The following is a 20,889-nucleotide window of genomic DNA, read 5'->3' as shown; positions in this document are numbered from 1 at the left end:
GAAACTTCTAAGAACACAATTAATTTCTCAGGGCCAAGCGATGTCTCAGCAGTAATGTACTAGCTTTGTTGACCCAGATCAATTCCTGAAACCCCTATTTAAAAAAAAAATGTGGATAGTGCTGGAGAAATGGCTCAGTGGTTAAGAGCTTACTGCTCTTACAGAGAATCAGAGTTTGGTTCCCATCACCCACATTGAGTCGTTCACAACTGCCTGAAACGCTAACGCCAAAGGAATTCTATGCCCTTTTGTGGCCTCTGTACGTGGCCACACACACATATGTGCATATAGACACACAGATAAACATACATAAATAAAAAATAAGTCTTTAAAAAGATAGCCAGGGGCCTGGAGAGATGGCTCAGTGGTTAAGAGCACTGGCTGCTCTTGCAGAGGACCTGGGTTTGATTCCCAGCACCCACATTGCAGCTAACAACCATACATAACTCCAGTTCCATAGGAATCCAACACCCTTTTCTGACTTCTGAGGGCATTGTGCAACACAGGTGCACCTATATACATGCAGGCAATATACTCATGTATACAATAAAAATAATAAACAAAACGTCTTTTAAAAAATAGCCAGATGTGGTGGTACACATGTATAATCTCAGCACTACCATGCTGAAATGAGAGAATCACAATTTCCCACAAACTCATGTTATCCTAGAGTATGTAATGCAGCAGCAGAAACAAGGGAGATTTGACCTCAACAATGCAGAAAGCGAGAAAAGACTCCCCAAAATTGTCTTCTCACCTCCCCATGTGAACATGGTATATGCCTGTGCTCACACATGCCAAGACATAATTGCTGATAACCATTATTTATACGGTATTTCCTAATGACAAAAGGGCCTAATTCATTCATTGACTAGTAAAAATCAAATGTGTCATATGTTAAGCATGCAAATTCTAGAGCCTAAATATCTGGATTGCATCCTGCCTTGATTATTTACTAGCTGAATGACCTTGTTCATCACTATGGTTTACTGCAAAATTTTACTTAACTCATAGGACTATTGTGTGGATTCAAAGCACTACAACAGTGCCTGCTGGACAGTAAATGCTTCACCCACTATTTTTGGAGAACTATGAATAATCTGACACACATAATTTAAATAGACCTCAATCTCCTGTATTGGAGCCTTTATTCCCACTTAGCAAGGGCTGCAGACTGTTTCACGTATGTCATCATTTAGCCTTAAATGATTGCTTTGAATGTGGACCACTCTACAGTACTTGGAATGCTGAATAAGGACTGCCTACATTTTCTTATCCACAAAGTAGTAATGGTGAGAATGTCAGACTGCACCAGAGAGTCAGATTGGGTCTGAGCAGAGACCTGTTAGAAATCAGCCCATCAACAGGCTGACATAAGCTTTAACCTGTCAGATGAAGAACCTCCCTGCACCTCCTACTCTAGATCTGGGACTATAATTATACCATCAAAATGGACAGTGGTTCTGAATGGGAAGGGGCTTCCTGCTTTCCACACTTCGTCCGTAAAAGTGTATGAGTTATGGCAAAACCCATGAAGATGGGTATACACAGAGATAATACCCACTTAGAGATCCTACCTGTAGAACATAGAGTGGAGACATTTTGATTTCCCTTTCTTTTTTGTATTTTACTTTACACCTTTTCAAATCCATAAAATGCTTAGGAGAACATTGCTTTTTTTTTTTTTTTCATTAGATTGAGGCTGGAGAAATGGCTCAGTAATTAAGAGCACTCACAACCACATGTAACTCCAGCTTCCAGGGGATTTGATGATTCCTTCTTCGGGTCTCCAAGGACACCTACCTGCATGTACCTGTACAGCCTCCACCACACACACACACACACACACACACACACACACACACAATTAAATAAAATAAATCTTTAGATTTTTTTTCATTAGGTTCTGATTTATCCTCCTGGGACTTTTACTCTTCACTAGCAAGAAAGATAAATATATGCTTTCCTCAACAATGGAGCACATGCTCAGCTTCTGATATTTTTTCTAAACTGAAGGATGAAAATTAGCATTGTGATGCAGACTGAATATGTGTATCTCATTATGAATAAGACTGAGCCCCTTTCCATCTTTTAAAGGTCAACTGTATATCTTTCTGACAACCGTCATTTTTTGTCATGGTTTAATGATCCCTTTATAAACATGGGATATGAATGCTTTATATGAGAAGTTGTCAGTATTTTCTAACATTTACTCCTAGTTTGTGATAGTTTGACATTTGTATTTTTATTTGATTGATAGTGTTTCTTGTTTTAATGTGCAAAAGATTTGAAATATACTTGAATTTCCCAGTATTTGCTTTTATTGTTTATGGAAATTAAGTCATGTTTGCATAGCCTTTCTTTTTATGTTTGTGGTATTGGAAATGAATCTCAAGGCTTCGCATATGTTCTCATGTTCTCTCTCTGTCTCTGTCTCTGTCTCTGTCTCTGTCTCTCTCTCTCTCTCTCTCTCTCTCTCTCTCTCTCTCAGCACATGAGTGCCACAGCATATATGAAGAAGTCAGAGGACAAACTCGAGTGTCATTCGTCACCTCCCACCTTATTTGAGACAGGTTCATTTTGTGGTTTGCAACTGTGTACACCAGGCTAGCTGGCCCACAAGCTTCTGGGAATTCCCTCATCACAGGAGTTCTGAGATTATAGGTTTGCACTACAGTGCCCAGCTTTATGTGGGTTCTATCCATCTGAACTCAGGTTCTCATGCTTACATGGCAAGCACTTTTACCTACTGAGCATCCCCCCAGCTCCTTACCTAGGCTTTCTACAACCAAATTATGATGGAATTCTCCCAGATTTTCCTCTAGTGCTTTTAGGATTTCATTATTTTTTATGTAGATCTCTGATTTGATTTATGTTTGCTATGGAATACAGTATGAACTATGATCCAAAGATATCATTTTAAAGTCCTTATCCAGTTGCTGGAAGCCCTGTTTACTAAAAGACTACATAGTCCCAAGCGATAAGATGCCACCTTAATGGCAGTGAAACGACACCCTAATGTTATTCTATATTTCCACATGTCTTTGCTTTATTTTAGGGCTTCTTCTGTTATCTGGTCCTTGTACTCATATGCTAGTACCATACTATTTTAATTATACATATATTGTTATATAACAAATATTATATGACATTTAGATGCTATGTAGGCTAGTACCCTCATGGTTTATCTTTGTTCATAGTTTCCTAACCATTTTTCAAGTTCAAAATCTATGAAACAAATTCATTTAGCTTAACATAAACTCATTCATGTCTTTATATTTTAACTTGCAAAATTTAGCAACTTCATGACACTGACATATCTTCATCTAGGACAACTGATTTTTTTTTCTGAATACATATTCAAGTCCACATTTGTATCTTTCAAAAGCTTTGACGTTTTCCTTGTGTGAGAGAGACATATTTTTTACCTTGATTCTTTTATTGTCATTATTTGAATTTTCTTTTTTATTAAATTTTTGCAATTTTTATGCAATATAGTTTGATGGCATTTACATCCCTCTCTACACCTCCCCCCACTGCTCGCACCCAATTTCATGAACTCTCTGTTTCTCTCTCTCTCTCTCTCTCTCTCTCTCTCTCTCTCTCTCTCTCTCGCCTATAGTGTACGATTTGTGTTCCCCAGTGTCCTTCAGTGTGAATCCATCCATTGAGCCCACCAAAAGATTTTATTTTGGTGTTGTTGCTGTTATAAATGATGTCTTCCAACTGGTTGCTATTGGCATGTGTGAAGGCTGTTGATTTGTTCATTTTATATCCTGCTATCTTAGTGAAATCCTTTAGAGTTTGGGTACATCTATCATTTCTCCTATTGGATTTTCCAAACATATAATTGTGTCCTATGCGAATAAAGATAATTTTCTTTTTCCTTTTCTAATTCTTGGGGCTTATTTTTGCTTTCTGATTGCATTGATTAGTAATTTCAACATGATGTTACAAATGTCAATATAGTAGGTACCCTTGCCTTGTTTTCATCTAAGTAGAAAAATCTATGGTGTTTCCACATCAAAAGTCACCTGTGCCAGGTGTAGTGGTGCATGCCTTTAATTCCCAACACTTGGGAGACAGAGGCAAGTGCATCTCTGTGAGTACAAGGCCAGCCTGATCTATATATAGATTTTCAGGTTAGTCAGGGCTAAACAGTGAAACTCTATCTTCTGAGAATGGAAGGAAAAAAGGAAAGAAGAGCAGAAGGAAAGAAGGAAGGAAGGAAGGAAGGAAGGAAGGAAGAAAGAAAGAAAGAAAGAAAGAAAGAAAGAAAGAAAGAAAGCCAGGATACAGTGGTGCATACCTTTAATTCCAGCACTCAGGAGGCAAAGGAATGCAGCTCTCTGTGGGTTTGAGGGCAGCCTGGCCTACATAGCAAGTTTCAGGTCAGCCAGGGCTATACAGTGAGACCCTGTCTCAAAATAAACCAACCAACCAAACAAACAAACAAACAAAAGCCTACTCGTATTAGGACTAAAGGATACATATGTTATGTAGTCTGTGTGTGTGTGTGTGTGTGCATTGTTTCTGTTTGAGTGTGCAAGAGTGTGCATGCACTAGTGCCATGGCGTGCTTATGTCAGATGTTGGTCCTTACCTTCCATCTTGTTTGAGCCAAGATCTCTTGTTCATTTTTGTGTGCTCCAGGCTAGTAGGCCTACATGCCTCCAGGGATTCTCCTGTCTCCACCTCCCATGACACATGTCCTGCCTTTTTGTGGGTTCTGAGGATTTGAACTCAGGTCCTAATGATTGCACTGCATGTGCTTTTACCCACCGAACCATCTCCCCTGCCTTATACTGTTCTTTTTTTAGTTTTGAGACAGAGTCTCATGTATCTCAGGCTGGTCTCAGGTTCACTATGTAGTTAAAGATGACCTTGGACTTCTGATCCTGCCCCTTTCCTCCCAAACATTGGGATTACAGATGTGTGCCACCATGCCTAATTTATATGGTACTGGGGAAGAAATCCAGGGTTTTGTGCATTCTAGGCAGGTACTCTATCAACTGAGTCAGCCCTGATTTTTTTCTTTTTAATACTTTATTTGTTATTTTTATTTTATGTGTATGAGTGTATTGTTTGCATGTATGTGAGTGCACCTGTGTCATGCAGTGGGATGTCAGAAGAGGGCTTCGGATTCCTCTGGAACTGGAGTTAAGGACAGTTCATAGCTTCCATGTGGGTGCTGGGAATCGAATCCAGGTCCTCTGCAAGAGTAGTCAGTGCTCTTAACCACTGAACCATCTCTCCAGCCCCTTGTTCTTTTAAATTATGACTTTCATCATCTAAAGCATTCATATTTTTCTTTTATTTAGCTTCCAGAAAAGCGCCCTACATTTCAGCAACTCCTATCTTCCATTGAACCACTTCAGGAAAAAGACAGGCCTTGAAGAAAAAAACAACCAGAATGCTGATGGGAATGAATACAAATGTTGGCCAACACTGTCGTTCTGTTTAAGGGAAGTAGCCAAACACAATGTAATTTTAGTTCTTAATACTGTTCTGTGTATTTTTTTAATCTGTTGTATTATCTACAAAGGAACAAAGTAGGAAAGAAGACATTTCTTTGAAATTTAGATCAAATTAGTGATTTTGTTTGTACTGCTCCTATAGAACACTTCCCAGTCTACAGTAAAAGTACATTTTCAGGTTGCAATTTAGAGAGCATGTGTATTATGTATAAAGATTGAGCAGAACTGAAAAATGATATATTGAATGCTCACTCTTTTCTATTGCCACTTGTGGTCATTAAATATACTTTCAAATACAGAAATGTGCGCATTTGCCTGCATGTGTAAATGATCTCAAACTTTAACAGGTGTGAGAGTCAAATGAAGAATTTATTAAAACATAGATTCCTTAGGAAGTGTCCTAGAAATTCAGATAAAGCAGGTCTGAGTGCAGCTTGTGAACTGGTATTTTTCCCAACCTCCCATTCATGCTGAACTTTCCTGGAGTACCTCAGTGTATGTCAGGACCCTGTACTGTGGCCCGGAATTCAATCTGAATGGTAAAATTATCATCTGCTCAATCTCTAGATTAGAACAACAGCACTTCATATCATCAAATCATGTATACCTATATAACACCAAAGCTAAATAATATTATTGAACAATGTGTTACATGTTTCACAGAGAGCACAGTTTATTATGAAAGATGCTAAGGGGGCTGGAGAGATGACTCAGTAATTAAGAGCACTGACAGCTCTAGGAGACAACCTGGGTTTGATTCCCAGTACCCACATGGCCACTAACAACCATCTATAACTCCAGTTCTAGGGAATCTGATGCCCTCTTTTGGCTTCTGTGAACATTGCACACACTTGTATACTTATATACCTGCAGGCAAAGCACTCATACACATAAAAACAAAATAAATTAATAAATAATTTAAAGATGCTAAAGTAGAATTTAATGCCTTTTGAAACATTAAAGTCTGCCATTATCAATTGCCACTCAATAAAACGGGTTAAGTTTTAGAATTAAAGACATCGTTGCTCTTTAATGATTTGAAATCAAATTTGGGACTTAGTACTTCTGGTTTATTTGACAGACAGTGGAAAATTCTACTTCTGTCTTCTGTCTTAACAGAAAGATATAGACACCGTATTTTAGATTCTTATGGCCATTATGAAAGTTATTTTCATTCTAGATGGTTCCTTGGAATGTTCACACTCGTGGCACACTATTAAAAACACCCAGGTTTTTATTTCTCTTGGAATGTTTCACTATCTTTTCTCTAATGTCAAGAAGACTGAAAGAAGCCAGGCATGGTGGTGCACACCTTTAACCCCAGCACTCAAGAAGCAGAACAGGCAGCTCTCTGTGAGATTGAGGCCAGCCTGGTCTATGAGTTCCGGGTCATCATGAGTTCCAGGCAGATGGGGTAATAGGGAGAACCTGTCTCACACATGAAAAAAGGCCAAAAGAAAGCTTATGTGAAAGGGACCACTACAACGAAAAGACACCCCAATGAAGCCCCCCACATCTACTTTTCAGACAGGTCAATAATCTCCTTAAGAGATGTAATCACCCCTTCTCAGGCCAGCCACTCCATCTACCTGCTAGCTCAAATGTCTCTCTTGTTTATTGGTTTCTTGACATTTAGTTAATGATTCCGTTATTTCAGCAGAGAATTCCCAGGGAAATGATATTCCATTTTTAACAAAGATATACAAATCTCAATGCATAACGAATGTATAATGAAGTGTCACTCTTAAAATAACCACTAGGGCATTTATAGAGTCATTCGTTCGTTTATTTAGTATTTTGTCGGTGTCAGGTTCTTTCCTACTTAACGGAAAAGAAGGAACAAGTAACATAATCCTTCCTTCTCAATGGGCCCGCACTCAGGTGTGATACCAGCCTTTCCTGCTCTCTGGGGTTTTGTGTAGCAGGGACCTACACCACATACTCTTAACCATTCTTTCTGGCCTCCCTCGAGATTATTTCCTTCATTGCCCATATTTTTGTGTATCTGATCTTCTAAAAATAAGCTGTTTAAAACAAAAATAATGCATACTGGTAAGCATTCAAACAATACAGACTTGTTTACTATGAAATAAGCCCCAAGCCTTCCTTGGAAGCCTGATTCCAAAGATCAAATGATGCAAAGATTTAAGGCACTTTTAGTGCTTTATGACAAAATAAGTTCACTTGTGTCAGGAGGAGCCAAATAAAGGAAGAATATTCATATTGTTTTAAAACATGCGCAATGCTTCTCAAAATGCTGTTTAACCATGTTTCATGGTGATATGCAGCATTTATTATTATCATCATTTTAAGCCAGGAGTCTATGTACACTCTCTGAGAAGTGAAGAAAAATGAAGCTTATGTGATAAGAAATGTTCCCAAATGGTGAGTCGGAGCGCAACTGCCCATAAATTATTTACTAGATGAAATCAAACAGCCTTGCTGAAACTTTCTGATCTTCCAAAACTCAAACACAAAGTCAAAAGATGCTAGCAAAATTCATGGCTTGAGTTAATTGAGAGAAAGAGTCCAACGTAATAGATTTAGAAAGTTGAGCTTCTCAGCTTTGATTCTGAGTTGGCAGTGTGAATATGAGGACGAGCGATTGGACCTAAGTTCCCATCTTTACCAAAATGGAAATAAGTGGATTTCAAATGTGGAAGAATAAGTCATTCAGAAACACCACGGAAAAGAACATTTGCACCTGTTCTTTCTAGCCCGATTATTCTTCCATTCACTTTGCTCCTTATGAAATAATTAAATTCACAGGAAAGAAATACTCAGTGAATGGCTTTAGAATGGCAAATGTCCCTCAGATCTCTGAGCTCCACAATGGCTCCTGCACATGTGCTGTATCATTGAATCCTTGCTTCCTTATATCCCACAAGTCAGTAACGTTTGGTGCAAAATGTTTTGAGGGCCATACCATCTCTAAGTCAATGGCTCATATCTGGCTTTATAACACAAAACCAACTCTAGACAGTATGAAAATTAATGGGTGTATCTGTATACCAATAAATTTTCATTTATAGATATTGAAATTTGAATTTCATAGCATTTTTGTGCATCATGAAATATTATCCTACTCTCCCCCAACCACTGAAAAGTAAAAAACTCTTTTTCTGTAACTCAAAACCGTACAAAAACAGGTTATGGGCAGAAGATGGCCTGTGGGTCATAGCTTGTCAGCTCCCATCCTATGCCCAAGTATAAGTACGAAGAGATTTATAGTCTCCATCCTCCTCTCAGAGGATGCTGTTGCATAGGAAAAAAACCACAACCTTCACCAGGTGGGTAAAGTGAGAAATGATCTGGAAAAAATTAACTTAGGGTGTGAGAAGTTTTTCTGATTTCTGGATTACAACTGGAGGTTGTGTCATGTGCCCATAGATTCTTTACCGTGGATGGGGAGGTCATTTTGAAGATGTTAAGTGATAGAATTGGTTCTTATAGAAGTTATTTTTGCACTATGTTGGGCCAAGACAAGCATTGTGGACTTTGTAAAGTGAATGTGATGGTACAGGGGACAGTTAGATAATGGCTGGCAGAATGGTGACAATGAAGTGAGAGTACAAATAAGGGAGAAATGCAATTGTCGGCTACCCCAATGGCAAGATGGTGGAGCAGATAGTGATATGGAAGATTGATTGGAGGGGAATGGCTCTCATGCAAGGATAAAGAACTCTATCTTTGTTACCTGAGTATTGTGTAAATGCAAAGATATTTAATAGCCTCACATGGCTTAGCCTGATTTTGATCGCCATTCTTCTGTCTTGGATAACCAACCATTACCATGGTCATATCAAATTTATCAAGTACAGAGTCATTCTAACATTATTCTGGTCTCTATACAGCATGATTTACTTGGTAGAGAGTTTGTATATATTAAGTTATTTAATGTACTTTTAATCAATCTTTAGATACGTATTACTGTTGCATTCAGAAGTAGAGTAGATCTGACAGTGTATAGAATCTGAGCACAATTCTTTTTGAACTGATATTAGTTTCTTTGTCCAATAAAGCAATATGAGAATTTAGGAAACCTACCAAGACATGTACGAGGTCAAAGGCCTCAGACAATCAAATCGCAATTTTACCCATTGAGTGAAAACCAGAAATAATAAACAAGAAGTCCCAGAACATGAGTACACATAAGACCAAAGGCGTATATACATCTAATAAGTATTTATTGAAGTCTGCTTTGTACTTATCATTGCTCAGACCCTGTGGGAGAACACAAAGGATTTCAGAAACCAGACACCCACTTCACAGAGTGAACATTCAGTTGAAGTTTTCATTCACTCCATGGTTAGAGAAGAATAGAAATGAGTTTCTTTCAGGCATGCTCTGGGTTCATGAAATTCCCTGTGCTAGTTGTGTATTGTTAGGAAGATGTTGGTCAAGCGCTTGGAAATGAGATGTAATGTCCTCTACCTGATGTCTGGCTTCTTGCTTCTTTGGATCTGTACCCCCAAAGAAAGAACAGTCCATTTCAAATATTACTGGGCGCAAATTAGTATAATACTTTGAATTAAGGTAATGTAAAAACAGGTTGTCCTCCATCCTTTACACTTGGATTAAAGTGAATGGTATGTACCATTCTCAGTCTCTGCAGCTCCACAAGTTCACACTACAGATTCCATAAAAATTCAACACTTGTTCCCAATTTACATTGTATCTTCCAACTCCAGTTATTAAACAGATGATTCCGTTTCCATTATTCCTGGACAGACTGTGAAGCCAAAGACCTACTTTACTCTAATATAAGCATCCCTATTAATAAACAGAAGAGATGTCAATTCCTAAGACAGAAATAAATATTGAAAACAATGCCAGCAAACATGCCCCATGTAATTCAAGTTCTCTTTGAACAACTTTTCCTGGAAAAAGTCACAGTTTTGATATTTAATGACATGTTTATAATCTCATATTTGTGTACCATGAAGTTAACATTTACATACAGGAAAATCATCTCAGGAGGAAAATGACAGACTTTTGTCTAAAATGAAGTCTGAGCATCATCATTGTTTTGGAATCCTGCATTACTTTCTCCTTTACCAATTTCCACAGAGGCATACGGGTTTTCTTCTTTTTTTGTTTGATTTTTCCTGTTAAGTAAAACAAAGTCACTTTAGTACAGTGGTGTTAGAAACTCACTTAACTAACCAGACTGATGAATATCCATGGTACCTTGGTTAAGAATGCTGAGTTGGAGAAAACAGGAACTTTCATAAACTGGTGATATGAGTATGCATATAAGAAGTATTTGTCTAAATTTCTTCACATTGGTCTTAATTCAGCTTTCCCACTGCTAGAATTTATCTTACAGATATATTGGCATGCCTAGGAAATTGCCAGTTTGAAAGGATCGTCTTTTGTTTGTAAACAGAAACATGTGCCAATAACGCAAGATTCCATCACTAGAGGACTGATTTACAAAATTATCACCCTGCCATAAAATGGGAAACTACATTACCAGGAAAAAAGAAAGCACTTTGTGCAGCCAATCTGGAAATATCTCTAAAATAGAATAAGAAATAAAAATGTGTAGTACACAGTTCACATATACTTTAAAATTTTTTAGTTTTCTTTTTAGATGGGGCCTCCCCGTAGCTCCAGCTGACCTGGAACTTGCTATGTAGACTAAGCCTGGCCTCCATCTCACAGAGATATGCCTGCCAGCCTGCTACTGACTGTCAAGTGCTGGTATTAAAGGTATGTACCTTTAAGACCTTTAATGCACCTGGCTCTTTAAAATCTTTCAACCATATGAATGCACTAGCTATTCAATTTTTGTGTGTATGTATGTGCATGTTCATATGTGTAGGCATGGGTGTTCCTATGCTATAGCGCATGTGTGGAGGTCAAAGAGCAGCCTCTGGTGTTGGTCCTCACCTCCCACCTTGTTTGAGACAGTCTCTTTGCTGTTTCTCTGCTGTGTAAACTAGGCTAGCTGGCCTGCAAACTTCTGGGAGTTCTCCTGTCTCTGCCTCCCATCTTGCCAGCTGTAGGACTGCTGGGATTGCATACACATGTTGACATGCTTAGAGTAATGTGGGATCTGGGGATGGAAACTCAGGTCCTCATGCTTGTGTGGCAAGTGCTTTTACCCATCTCCCCAGACTCAGTGTTTTTTTAAATAAAGTATTTGATGGAATTGAACACTTCAATATTGAAGAAAATTAATTGAGTAAAATATACTCATTCATGAAAAGATTCAACTGAGAGTGAAACGTGCGTAGAATTTTAGGTAATGTAACGTATTAATGATATAAATATTAGTTGTTAAATGAAAAACCAACAAAAATCAGTTCTTTCTCAAAGTCATGGGGTGGTGGTCTAATAGTAAATGAAACTAGGAATCAGGTCTCTAGTGATTAAAATCCTCAACCAACTCTGATATTCAAGTCAAGAACAAACTAGAAGATGCCTGACCATGAATTAAAATGATTAAGATGTTGAGCTACCCAAAGAAGAATAAAGATGATCAAAGAGTAGCAGTCTGAAGAAAATCCCAGGGTTCATTCTTAAGTAACAGTCCAGCTCGAATTTATTCCAATCCATCCTCTAAGGACGAAGCAAGACTCATCAGTGAATACAGTCCCTTACTGTGTTTGCAATGCCTCTTTGCAGTAAGGACACTGTGGATACCATGCAGTTTACTACCGCATGCTAATAAACCCCAGGCTAGACTTCTACTGTGTGAGCTTACTAGGAAGGTGAAGTGCTTATGACATCTGGCAAGTTTCTAAGATATATATCAGGACACTTAGATGAAAATTTTGTCCAGCTTAGTAATTGGCATATGTACATACATACATATTCATAAACATGTATATATATATATACAGTGCCATTTGCTGCTACACATTTTCTAATTCATATTTCCTAAATCTTTCTGTTTAAAGAGAAATAATTTGAGAAAAGAACACTTACTTCTTTCGACCTTTGATTCCAGTGACGATCAAGATAATGATGCCAACCACTACAATTCCCATCACAACTCCAAAAATAATCAACCATATGGTGACAGGAGGCTGATAAGGAGGTTCAAGTGTTGGATGAATCCCCAGAAACTCCAGGCTGTTATCATCCAGGTAGAAAATATCATTGATACGGCCCCGGGACAGCCTATTTACAAAAGCAAAATACAGTAAAGGGACACTTAGAACAGATAAAATTCTGTGTCATTATTTCCTCTTTGTATTGTAGTTCCCAAAACGATTATCATAAGAGCGTACACCTAGAACTTGGTGTAATAGTGCATGCCTATAATCTCTGCACCCTGGAAGCAGAAGGGAGACGACTGAACAAATCTGAGGCCAATCTGGTCTGCATAGTAAGATCTAGGCCAGCCAGGGGCACATAGAGAGACCTATCTCAAAAAAAAAAATCACAACAAAAAGTATCTGTTGTGATATCTCTCAACTCTCACCAGTGAAGCTTCTTCATGCAACAGAGTATTATGACCACAGAAGGCAACAGCTGACCAAAGTGTAGCAAATAAGAGGCTGCAGACAGTGTGTCCCTGGATAGGACCCCTATATTAACCTCACTCACCATTGCTCAGGGACCATTGCAGAAGATCGGGTGGAAAGACTGTAAGAGCCAAGGTTGGTTCATGAATATAATAAGGAAACAGAGTCTTCCAGGCCTCTGGGAACTTGTTCATATGAACTTTCAGCAGTGGTACAGCATGCACAAAACCCATGCAAACTCAACCAGACAAAAACCCAGCATGGAACTGGGGAAATGGATGGCAGGTCCCAACGTTAGCTGAAGAACTCTTGGCAGCTGATTACTGCTGGGTTAGGGGAATTGATCTTCTTTAAGGGAGAGGCTCTAGATAGGCTCACTAGACTCCAGCGAACTTGCACTGAGGGAGATCTGGGCACACAAACTTGACTAGATAGGACTTAACATATATGATAGAATGCATGAAATCCAGGGGGGTACGTGGGGGATGTGGATGGGGGAGGGGTATAAAGATGATTAAGATGTTTTGTCTCAAATGCACAAAAATCAATAAAAATATACTTTGAGAAAAATGTTTACTTAAAATAACAATAAAATCAAAGTTCATAGGTCCAACAAAAAGAAGTGAATTTTGGACAGTTATTCATCTTTCATACTTTGTAACCTAAATTAGGTCTGTCAACAACCTCACTCAAAGTTTAGAAGAAATTTAGAAATAAACAAACAGTTGGTATTTGATCATTTCTAAGTACTGTGTTTGCAAGGCAAAGTTAGCATATTTGGCAGGAATTTCCCATCTGTTAAAGTGTATGTAAAATGATCTTATAGTAAATGATGGGAAAGCGTATGGTACACCCCTCTTCTATAAATGAATCGTGTCCTATATCCAAGAGTTTTCCAAATGAAAGTCATTGGCATTTGGAAACAGCATTGAAGAGTATACAAGAAAAAGACCTCTGTGAATTTCCCCAGCACTGAGATGGTAAGTGGCTAACGTTAATGAAGTAAAAAAAATGAAGATTATTAAAACAAAAACTGAAATGGGGAACAGTCTGAGTTGAAGACCGAAGTGACTGGCATCACATCCTCCTCTGCATGGTCATAACTCAGATCAGGTCACATGCTACCAGAGAGCAAAAGCAGTCAAAGTGGAATCAGCCATAACCCCTGGCAACCTCAAGGGTTCATTTCTCAAGTCATTTTAGAAACAAAGAGTTTGAGATCCCCTGGAGCTTGGAGCTGGGTATTCAGAGAGTAAGGACATCTATAAAAATCTCAACTCTGAGCAGATAAAGGCCTTCTTGGAGGAAGAGAATGAATTTCTGGACATGATTCATTCCTACACTCCAACCAAACCAGAGTTTCTGGGCACACCCTGTCCAGCAGGTATGATCTGCTTCCAAAGGTAAATAGGATTTGCTGATATAGCTCAAGAGGGCCATCTAGTGAGATGCCAGGCACAGGGAGTCTGTTAAGCATTTCCTTTTCACGGCAGAGAATCATCTATAAGTTTCTGACAATGATAACTTTCTTGATAACATGGAATTTATCACCTTTCAGCCCTTCTCCGTCTCTTATGCATATTTTCCTATTAGTGCTTCTTGGGACTGCCTCTCAAATAAACTATATTTCAGTGTATGTAAAATGGTCTTATAGTAAATGATGGGAAGGACCTGCCTCGGGGGACCTTGTCTAAGGACCTGCCCTGTCTAAGGACCTGCCTCAGGGGAATCCCAGATTAGGGCAAGTCATATGCTATTGGATTCTTCCAGAATTAAAATCCAATTTTGTGGGGCTGAAGAAATGGTTCAGTTAGTAAAGTGTCTGTGGCACAAACATGACCACCTGATTTTGGATCTCAGCACTCACATAAAATGCTGGATGTGGTAGTGCCTGCCTGAAACTCCAGCACCAGGAGTTGGGGGAGACAAATGGATCCCTGAAGTTCATTAGCTATCCAGTTTAGCTTAATTGATGAGCTTCAGGTTTAGTGAGACACTCTGCCTCAAAAAATTAGATGGGAAGGGGTCAAGCAAGAAAGCTGAAGTCAACCTCTGGCCTCTATATGTGCACCTGCCATGTACATGTGGACATACGTGTATACATCCCTTCACAAACACATACAGCACACACACACACACACAAAACAAAAATTTTTGGATGAGGTAAAACATGTAAATCACTCAGAATGATGTCCATCACACAAAAAGACTACACTAAATATACATTATTATTACACTGATTAACCCCTTCATCCTTATATGGTTTGTTTGAAAGTCAAATGTCACCTGATAGACTGTTCAACTTCACTTCTAGGAATGATTTCAGACACGTTTTTAGGTGCAGTGACAATGAAGTTGAAAGAGATTCTTGGTTTCACATCACTCACCAGAATATTCTCCTCCCTGTGAAGAAACAAAAGAAACATCTTCCCTTCTTGCACAAAAAGCACAGTAAAGAAAATGACTACTCCTCCTGCTGGTGGAAAAGAGATTAGGGAAAGGACCCTAGGATGGAGAGGCACAGGGCGGGGTAGTGCAAGAATATAATTGTCCAAGAAACATTTACACTTCCCAAAGCACCTAAAACCAACTACATAAAAGTTATAATATCAAGAAATAAAATAATATTTTATTTCTGCTGTCATACAAAACCCATATGTTTGATTTTTTAATATTTTATTTACTATTTTTATTGTATGTGGAGAGTATTGCTTGCATGAAAGTGCCCCTGTGTTGTGCAGTGCCCACAGAGGTCAGAAGAAGATGCTGGATTCCTTGGAACAGGAGTTACAAAAATGGTTGTGAGCCACAATGTGGGTGCTGAGAATCACACAGTCTCTGGGGGCATTGCATGCATGTGGTGCGGTGACATACATGAAAACAAAACACTCATACACATAAAATAAAAGTAAATCAATCCAAAAGCATTTTAAAAGCCAACTGAAAGAATCAAGACGACCAGGAAACAATAATTTGTGACCAAAGATTAGGAAAACAGTGGGCAGTGATGCCTCGGTGCTACACACAGAGATGGGGTGGGTGCTACTACTTCCTAGCCTGGACCCACCAAGCAAAAAAGTATTCTGTTGCACCCGTGGGTGGAGGTAAAAGTGAAGATTACTATACAATGTGACAAGGCCATGATCTCACAGTTGCCAAACTGATCTAGTAAAAACTAAGGCAGATCATGTGGCTTTAATCCTTGAATATACTCCTTATCCCTCTTCAAATAAAAGCTAAAGTCCTTGAAATGACCTCAAGGCCCACATGAACTTTCTTTGCTCACTTCTAGGAACCCACCCTGCCAAAACACTGTCCTGGCCATATCCCTCACTTGCCCTCTAGTAGACACTGCCCAACCCGTGCTGGCCTTCTTGCAGTTTCTTTGTCAGACAGTGGATATTACTTCCTCAGAGTCTATGCCTGCTTTTGCCCTGGCTGAATACTTTCTCCTATTGTCTGCACTGTAAGCTTCTCTGCTTCTTTCGCCTGCTTCCTGCTTTGTATACTTGCTCAAACATTAGTGAGTTCTTTTCTGACCAACTTGGTTAAAATTGAACACTCCCCAGCCTATTTTATCCTCCCGTCTTATGTCCTATTCTTTTTCTTCCTATCACATATTTCCTCTCTCTCTCTCTCTCTCTATATATATCTCTCTAAATTTTTTTGTATTATGTATAGTGATTTTCCTTTCAGTTCCAAAGATAGTGTAAAAACTTTTAGGGAGGGCAGGGGTGTTTAACAGTAACAATGTTTTGTCATCTACCAGTTAAAATATAAGCATCCTTAAAGGAAGTGACCCAATTTCCAGGATGCTGACTGAGTTTATTTAGCCCATGTTCATAAAAGCAATCCCAATTAAGCTCAGTGAGTCACAAATAGACAAAAAAAAAAGGAAAAAGATATTAAAGTATGGGGGTAATTTGTTGGAAAGTAGAAGGGGTTCAGTGGGAGTGGGATTAATAGGACAAAAATACATTATATACAAGGATGAAATTGTCAAAGAATTCAAAATAAATTTTAATATAATAAAAGCTATTTGGAAGTCTAGAGAGATGTCTCAGCAGTTAAGAGCACTTGCTGATCTTGCGCAGGACCTGGATTCACTTCTCAGTACCCACATGGTAATTCACAGGAGTGGGTTGTACCTCCAGTTCCAGGTGATTCAATGCCATCTTCTGGCCTCCACAGGCACCAAGCATGCACGTGGTACATACACATACATGCAAGCAAAACTTTAAAAACTTTTAAAGTCATTTGGAGATTCTTTTTTGTTTCACTTGAAGAAAGTTTAAACAGAATATCTCCTCAGGCTTTACAGTAAGGAAAATGTTGGCTATAGAACCTAGCAATCAACTCACCCAAAAGGAATTGTCTGGGTTTTGACTTCTAAAAAATACTTTCTCATGGCGTATGCAATAGATGATCGGAACAGGTACATTTCATTGTCATTCCATTTGTACTGCAAATTCAGAAGATAGACACCGCTCAGTAGGGAGCCCAAGACATATGTGAAACCTGACAGTCCTCAAGCACTGCCATTACTATTGCAAGGATTCTCCACGAAGCCAGTACCCTCCAGTGTGACTGTGAATCAACATTCAGTGGAGGGGTGCTTAAAACACTGACTGCTGGGCTGCACTCTAGAGTTTCTGATTGTGAGAGTCTGGCATGAGACCCAAGAATTTGCAGCTCTACTAAACGACCAGGCGGTGCTAGTGCTGCTGGTCAACCATCCTTGCTTCAGGAGCCACTGGGCCCACTGGTTCGTTCACTTGAGTTTGATCAGAATGGAAATAAGCACCCTGTGGACAGGTTTATAGATGGAAGATAATGAAAAGATTCCAGGTTTGCTTACAGTGTCTTTAAATTGTAGACAAATAAACCTAGCTTACTGTTTTAATAGTAGGTTTTCAGATATTTCAGCATGCATGATAGTGCATGTTGTAATGTCAGCACTCTAGAGGTGAAGACAAAAGGATCAGGAGTTCAAGGCCAACATTGGCTACAGGGTGAGTTGGGGGCCAGCCTGGGCTGTATAAGACCATATATCAAAAAGAAGAAGGGGGAGGAGGTGGACAAGAAGAAGAAGAGGAGGAGGAGGAGGGAGGAAGATGAGGACGAGGAGATGGAAAAGAAGGAAGGAAGGAAGGGAGGCAAGAAGGAAGGAAGGAAGGGAGGCAAGAAGGAAGGAAGGAAGGGAGGCAAGAAGGAAGGAAGGAAGGGAGGCAAGAAGGAAGGAAGGAAGGGAGGCAAGAAGGAAGGAAGGAAGGGAGGCAAGAAGGAAGGAAGGAAGGAAGGAAGGAAGGAAGGAAGGAAGGAAAAATAAAATGAGGTTTAAACAAAAAATATATTGTGAACAGCAAAATAATGTGTTCTTGTTTTCCCATTTTACATGAATAGTTTGATGCTTGCACAGCCTCTGGGGGAAGGGAGAGATTCACTCTTTCCTCCAGCAGCTGGCAGTAGAGATCAATAGACCACACAAGATTTAAGTTTCTCCTTTTCCCTTTCAGAAAAGAAAAATTGTAAGATCTCACAAAAAGAATTGTTGTATTACCTTTAGCTTGGCTTTACTCAGATTTGGGGAGGACGCAATTGCTTTAATAGTGACAATGGTGTATCGTTACTAGTCATTTTCTGGTTAGTACTTCCATACTTTAAAACATTTAAAAGGTAAGTTCTCAAAATAGGGCCAGAACTCCAGTTGATGTTCACTATGAAATAACTTGAACTGGGCAGATATTCTGGAAGTACAGTTCATTCAGTGAATCAGCCGCAGATCACTATAATATCAAATCTGCTGAAGGCTGCTTGCATGAAAAAGGAACATGAATATAAAAGTCAAAATAAGAGAACTAAGAAGATTCTTGATCAGTCAGGAGTAATTCCAATTTATCAGGCCAATGAAGAGCTAATAAAGGTAGGACAAAGATTAGTAATCTCTTGGACACTCAGTGCACTTTAAGAAACAGGACAGTGGGCTCATAGTCGAGAAGCAATAGACTTCTATTTTATCATTGCTTTATTAAATTTGGGGGGGGATTGGTCTTTTTTTGAGACAGGGTCTCCCTGTAGCTCCAGCTGCTCTGGAACTCACTAGGTAGAACAGGCTGGCCTTGAACTCACAGAGATCCACCTGCCTCTGCCTCCTGAGTGCTGGGATTAAAGGCGTGTGCCACCGCATCCTGTTGCTTTATTAATTTTTATTTTTATTCCCGTATTATTATTTTGGTGCCATATTTATGTATAAAATGATACTAAAATTACTTTTGAGTCTTGGGGATATTTAACTTCTCAGGAAAAGGATGGGTAGAAACTGAACCTTTGGATTGATACAATGAGATAATTTTCTGTAGCAGCTTCAAATGTTTTATCTGATTGTCCCAAGTTGACATCTAAACCTGCAAAGCCTTCGGGTTTCCTTGACACACCCAGGCCTTTGATCACCATCTACCTGAGACTATCTGTCTGCTGCTGTTTCCTAATCAAAGCTATTACCGGAAGAGAGACTCTGTGGAAAGAGGAAGGGAAGGAGCATAACAGAGGGGTGAATGTGATCAGAGTACAATATGTACATGCACAATAATCCCATAATGAAACCCATTTGTGTTTTATATATATATAATATATACTAATAAAATTGCCCTTTTTAAAAATGCTACTATTTCCCATACTTTCTAGTGCTCAAGTGAGAGAGGTGTTCAGGAGAGAGAAATAGCTAAATGTGTAAGTAATAAGATTTTCTGTAAAACATTTTGTCACCGTAAAATGCATTTCTAATTTAATGGTTCTCAAACTTGGCTCTACTTAGAATTGCCTGGGGAGATTTAAAAAAGTTTAATGCTCAATGCCACATCCCAGAGCAATTAATCCAGTACCTCTGTGGGTAGAGCCTACGCATTTATATTTTGAAAACTTCCCATCTGACTCTAATGTAGAGCCAAGTTCGAGAACTGGTATTCCAATTCAGAGTTTCCCAGTCATTACTGTGCACGCAAACTACCTGGAAGGCTTACAAAAATGCACATCCTGATTATGCAGGTTCAAGGCTGGGGCCTGAGTTACTACATTTTCAATAAGCCTCCAGATTTGAATACTGTTGGTCTATGGACCATACTCTAAATAATACTAGAATGCAGATGATTAAAAAAACAAAACTAAATAAAATCCTAAATCAGCATATTGCTTTTGAAAACAAACAGCCCTTCAACATATAACCATGTCCTCTCCCTTGAATATAAGTAATAGTGATAAGAGTCTCTTGAGAAGATGGGTATTTGATATTTAAGGATCAGTACAGATATTTTTACACAGCTCTTCATAACACATTCAAGGTAAAAAGTAAACTTTGCCTATCTGATAAGGAATGGGTTACAAGATAAAGGATAGAAGGAAGAAAGAAAAGATAGAGGAAGGAAGGAAAGAAGGGAGGGAGGGAGGGAAGGAGAAAGAGGGGAGGGGGAGAGGCGAGAGGGGGGAATTCTAAAGGTCATATCTGGAGCTTATACTTTTGAAAAGAACCATTTGTCACTCTTCATTTAAACCACACTGGAATGGATAGCAAGGGACGAGAATGTACTGAAAAATAGAGTAACCACCCAAATACTCACTGCATTTTCTCCAAGAGCTGACTTTAGACTTATCCTCACTTTAATGCTTTGGTCAGCATCTGATAAAAGAGAAATTGCAGATAGCTGATCTAGATGACAGAATGAAGATATGTTTTCATTTTATGTATTTAAAGCAAAATATTTTTTAAAGTACAATCACAATTTTTACAAAATGAGAGATGATGGGTGATGGATAAATGCTTTCTCAAGGGACAGGACATCACGGCCCGACGTGTACACAGAAGGGATTACAGGCTCAGAAGGAGTTAGAGAATCCCAGAGAGCGTCTCAGATACAACAGATGTGGGAAGAGGAGACTAGG

The 20,889-nt window shown here is 38.9% G+C and overlaps 2 protein-coding genes across 3 annotated transcripts in view; one reads left to right on the top strand and one right to left on the bottom strand.

Moving 5' to 3' along the window:
- Bmx (BMX non-receptor tyrosine kinase) overlaps positions 1–6,210 on the top strand; it is a 60,419-nt gene extending 54,209 nt beyond the window's left edge. For both annotated transcript variants that reach the window (XM_008840877.3, XM_029567246.1), the window contains exon 19: positions 5,321–6,210. In XM_008840877.3, the coding sequence (XP_008839099.1) occupies positions 5,321–5,395 (75 nt within the window). In that variant the 3' untranslated portion in view covers positions 5,396–6,210. The remainder of the gene's footprint in view (positions 1–5,320) is intronic.
- Positions 6,211–9,646: 3,436 nt separating this feature from the next.
- The window catches only part of Ace2 (angiotensin I converting enzyme 2), a 56,933-nt gene continuing 45,690 nt past the window's right edge, over positions 9,647–20,889 (bottom strand). Inside the window, exons 14-18 of the mRNA XM_008840876.2 lie at positions 20,568–20,626; positions 17,316–17,416; positions 15,241–15,357; positions 12,413–12,607; positions 9,647–10,584 (exon numbers count right to left, since the gene is read on the bottom strand). Of these exons, the coding sequence (XP_008839098.1) occupies positions 10,476–10,584; positions 12,413–12,607; positions 15,241–15,357; positions 17,316–17,416; positions 20,568–20,626 (581 nt within the window). The 3' untranslated portion in view covers positions 9,647–10,475. The remainder of the gene's footprint in view (positions 10,585–12,412; positions 12,608–15,240; positions 15,358–17,315; positions 17,417–20,567; positions 20,627–20,889) is intronic.

This window comes from Nannospalax galili, unplaced genomic scaffold (genome assembly GCF_000622305.1).
Source record: "Nannospalax galili isolate Female #2095 unplaced genomic scaffold, S.galili_v1.0 scaffold521, whole genome shotgun sequence".
NCBI lineage: Eukaryota > Metazoa > Chordata > Mammalia > Rodentia > Spalacidae > Nannospalax > Nannospalax galili.
The sequence above is the reverse complement of the archived record's forward strand: the minus strand, read 5'-3'. Positions and strand labels throughout refer to the sequence as shown.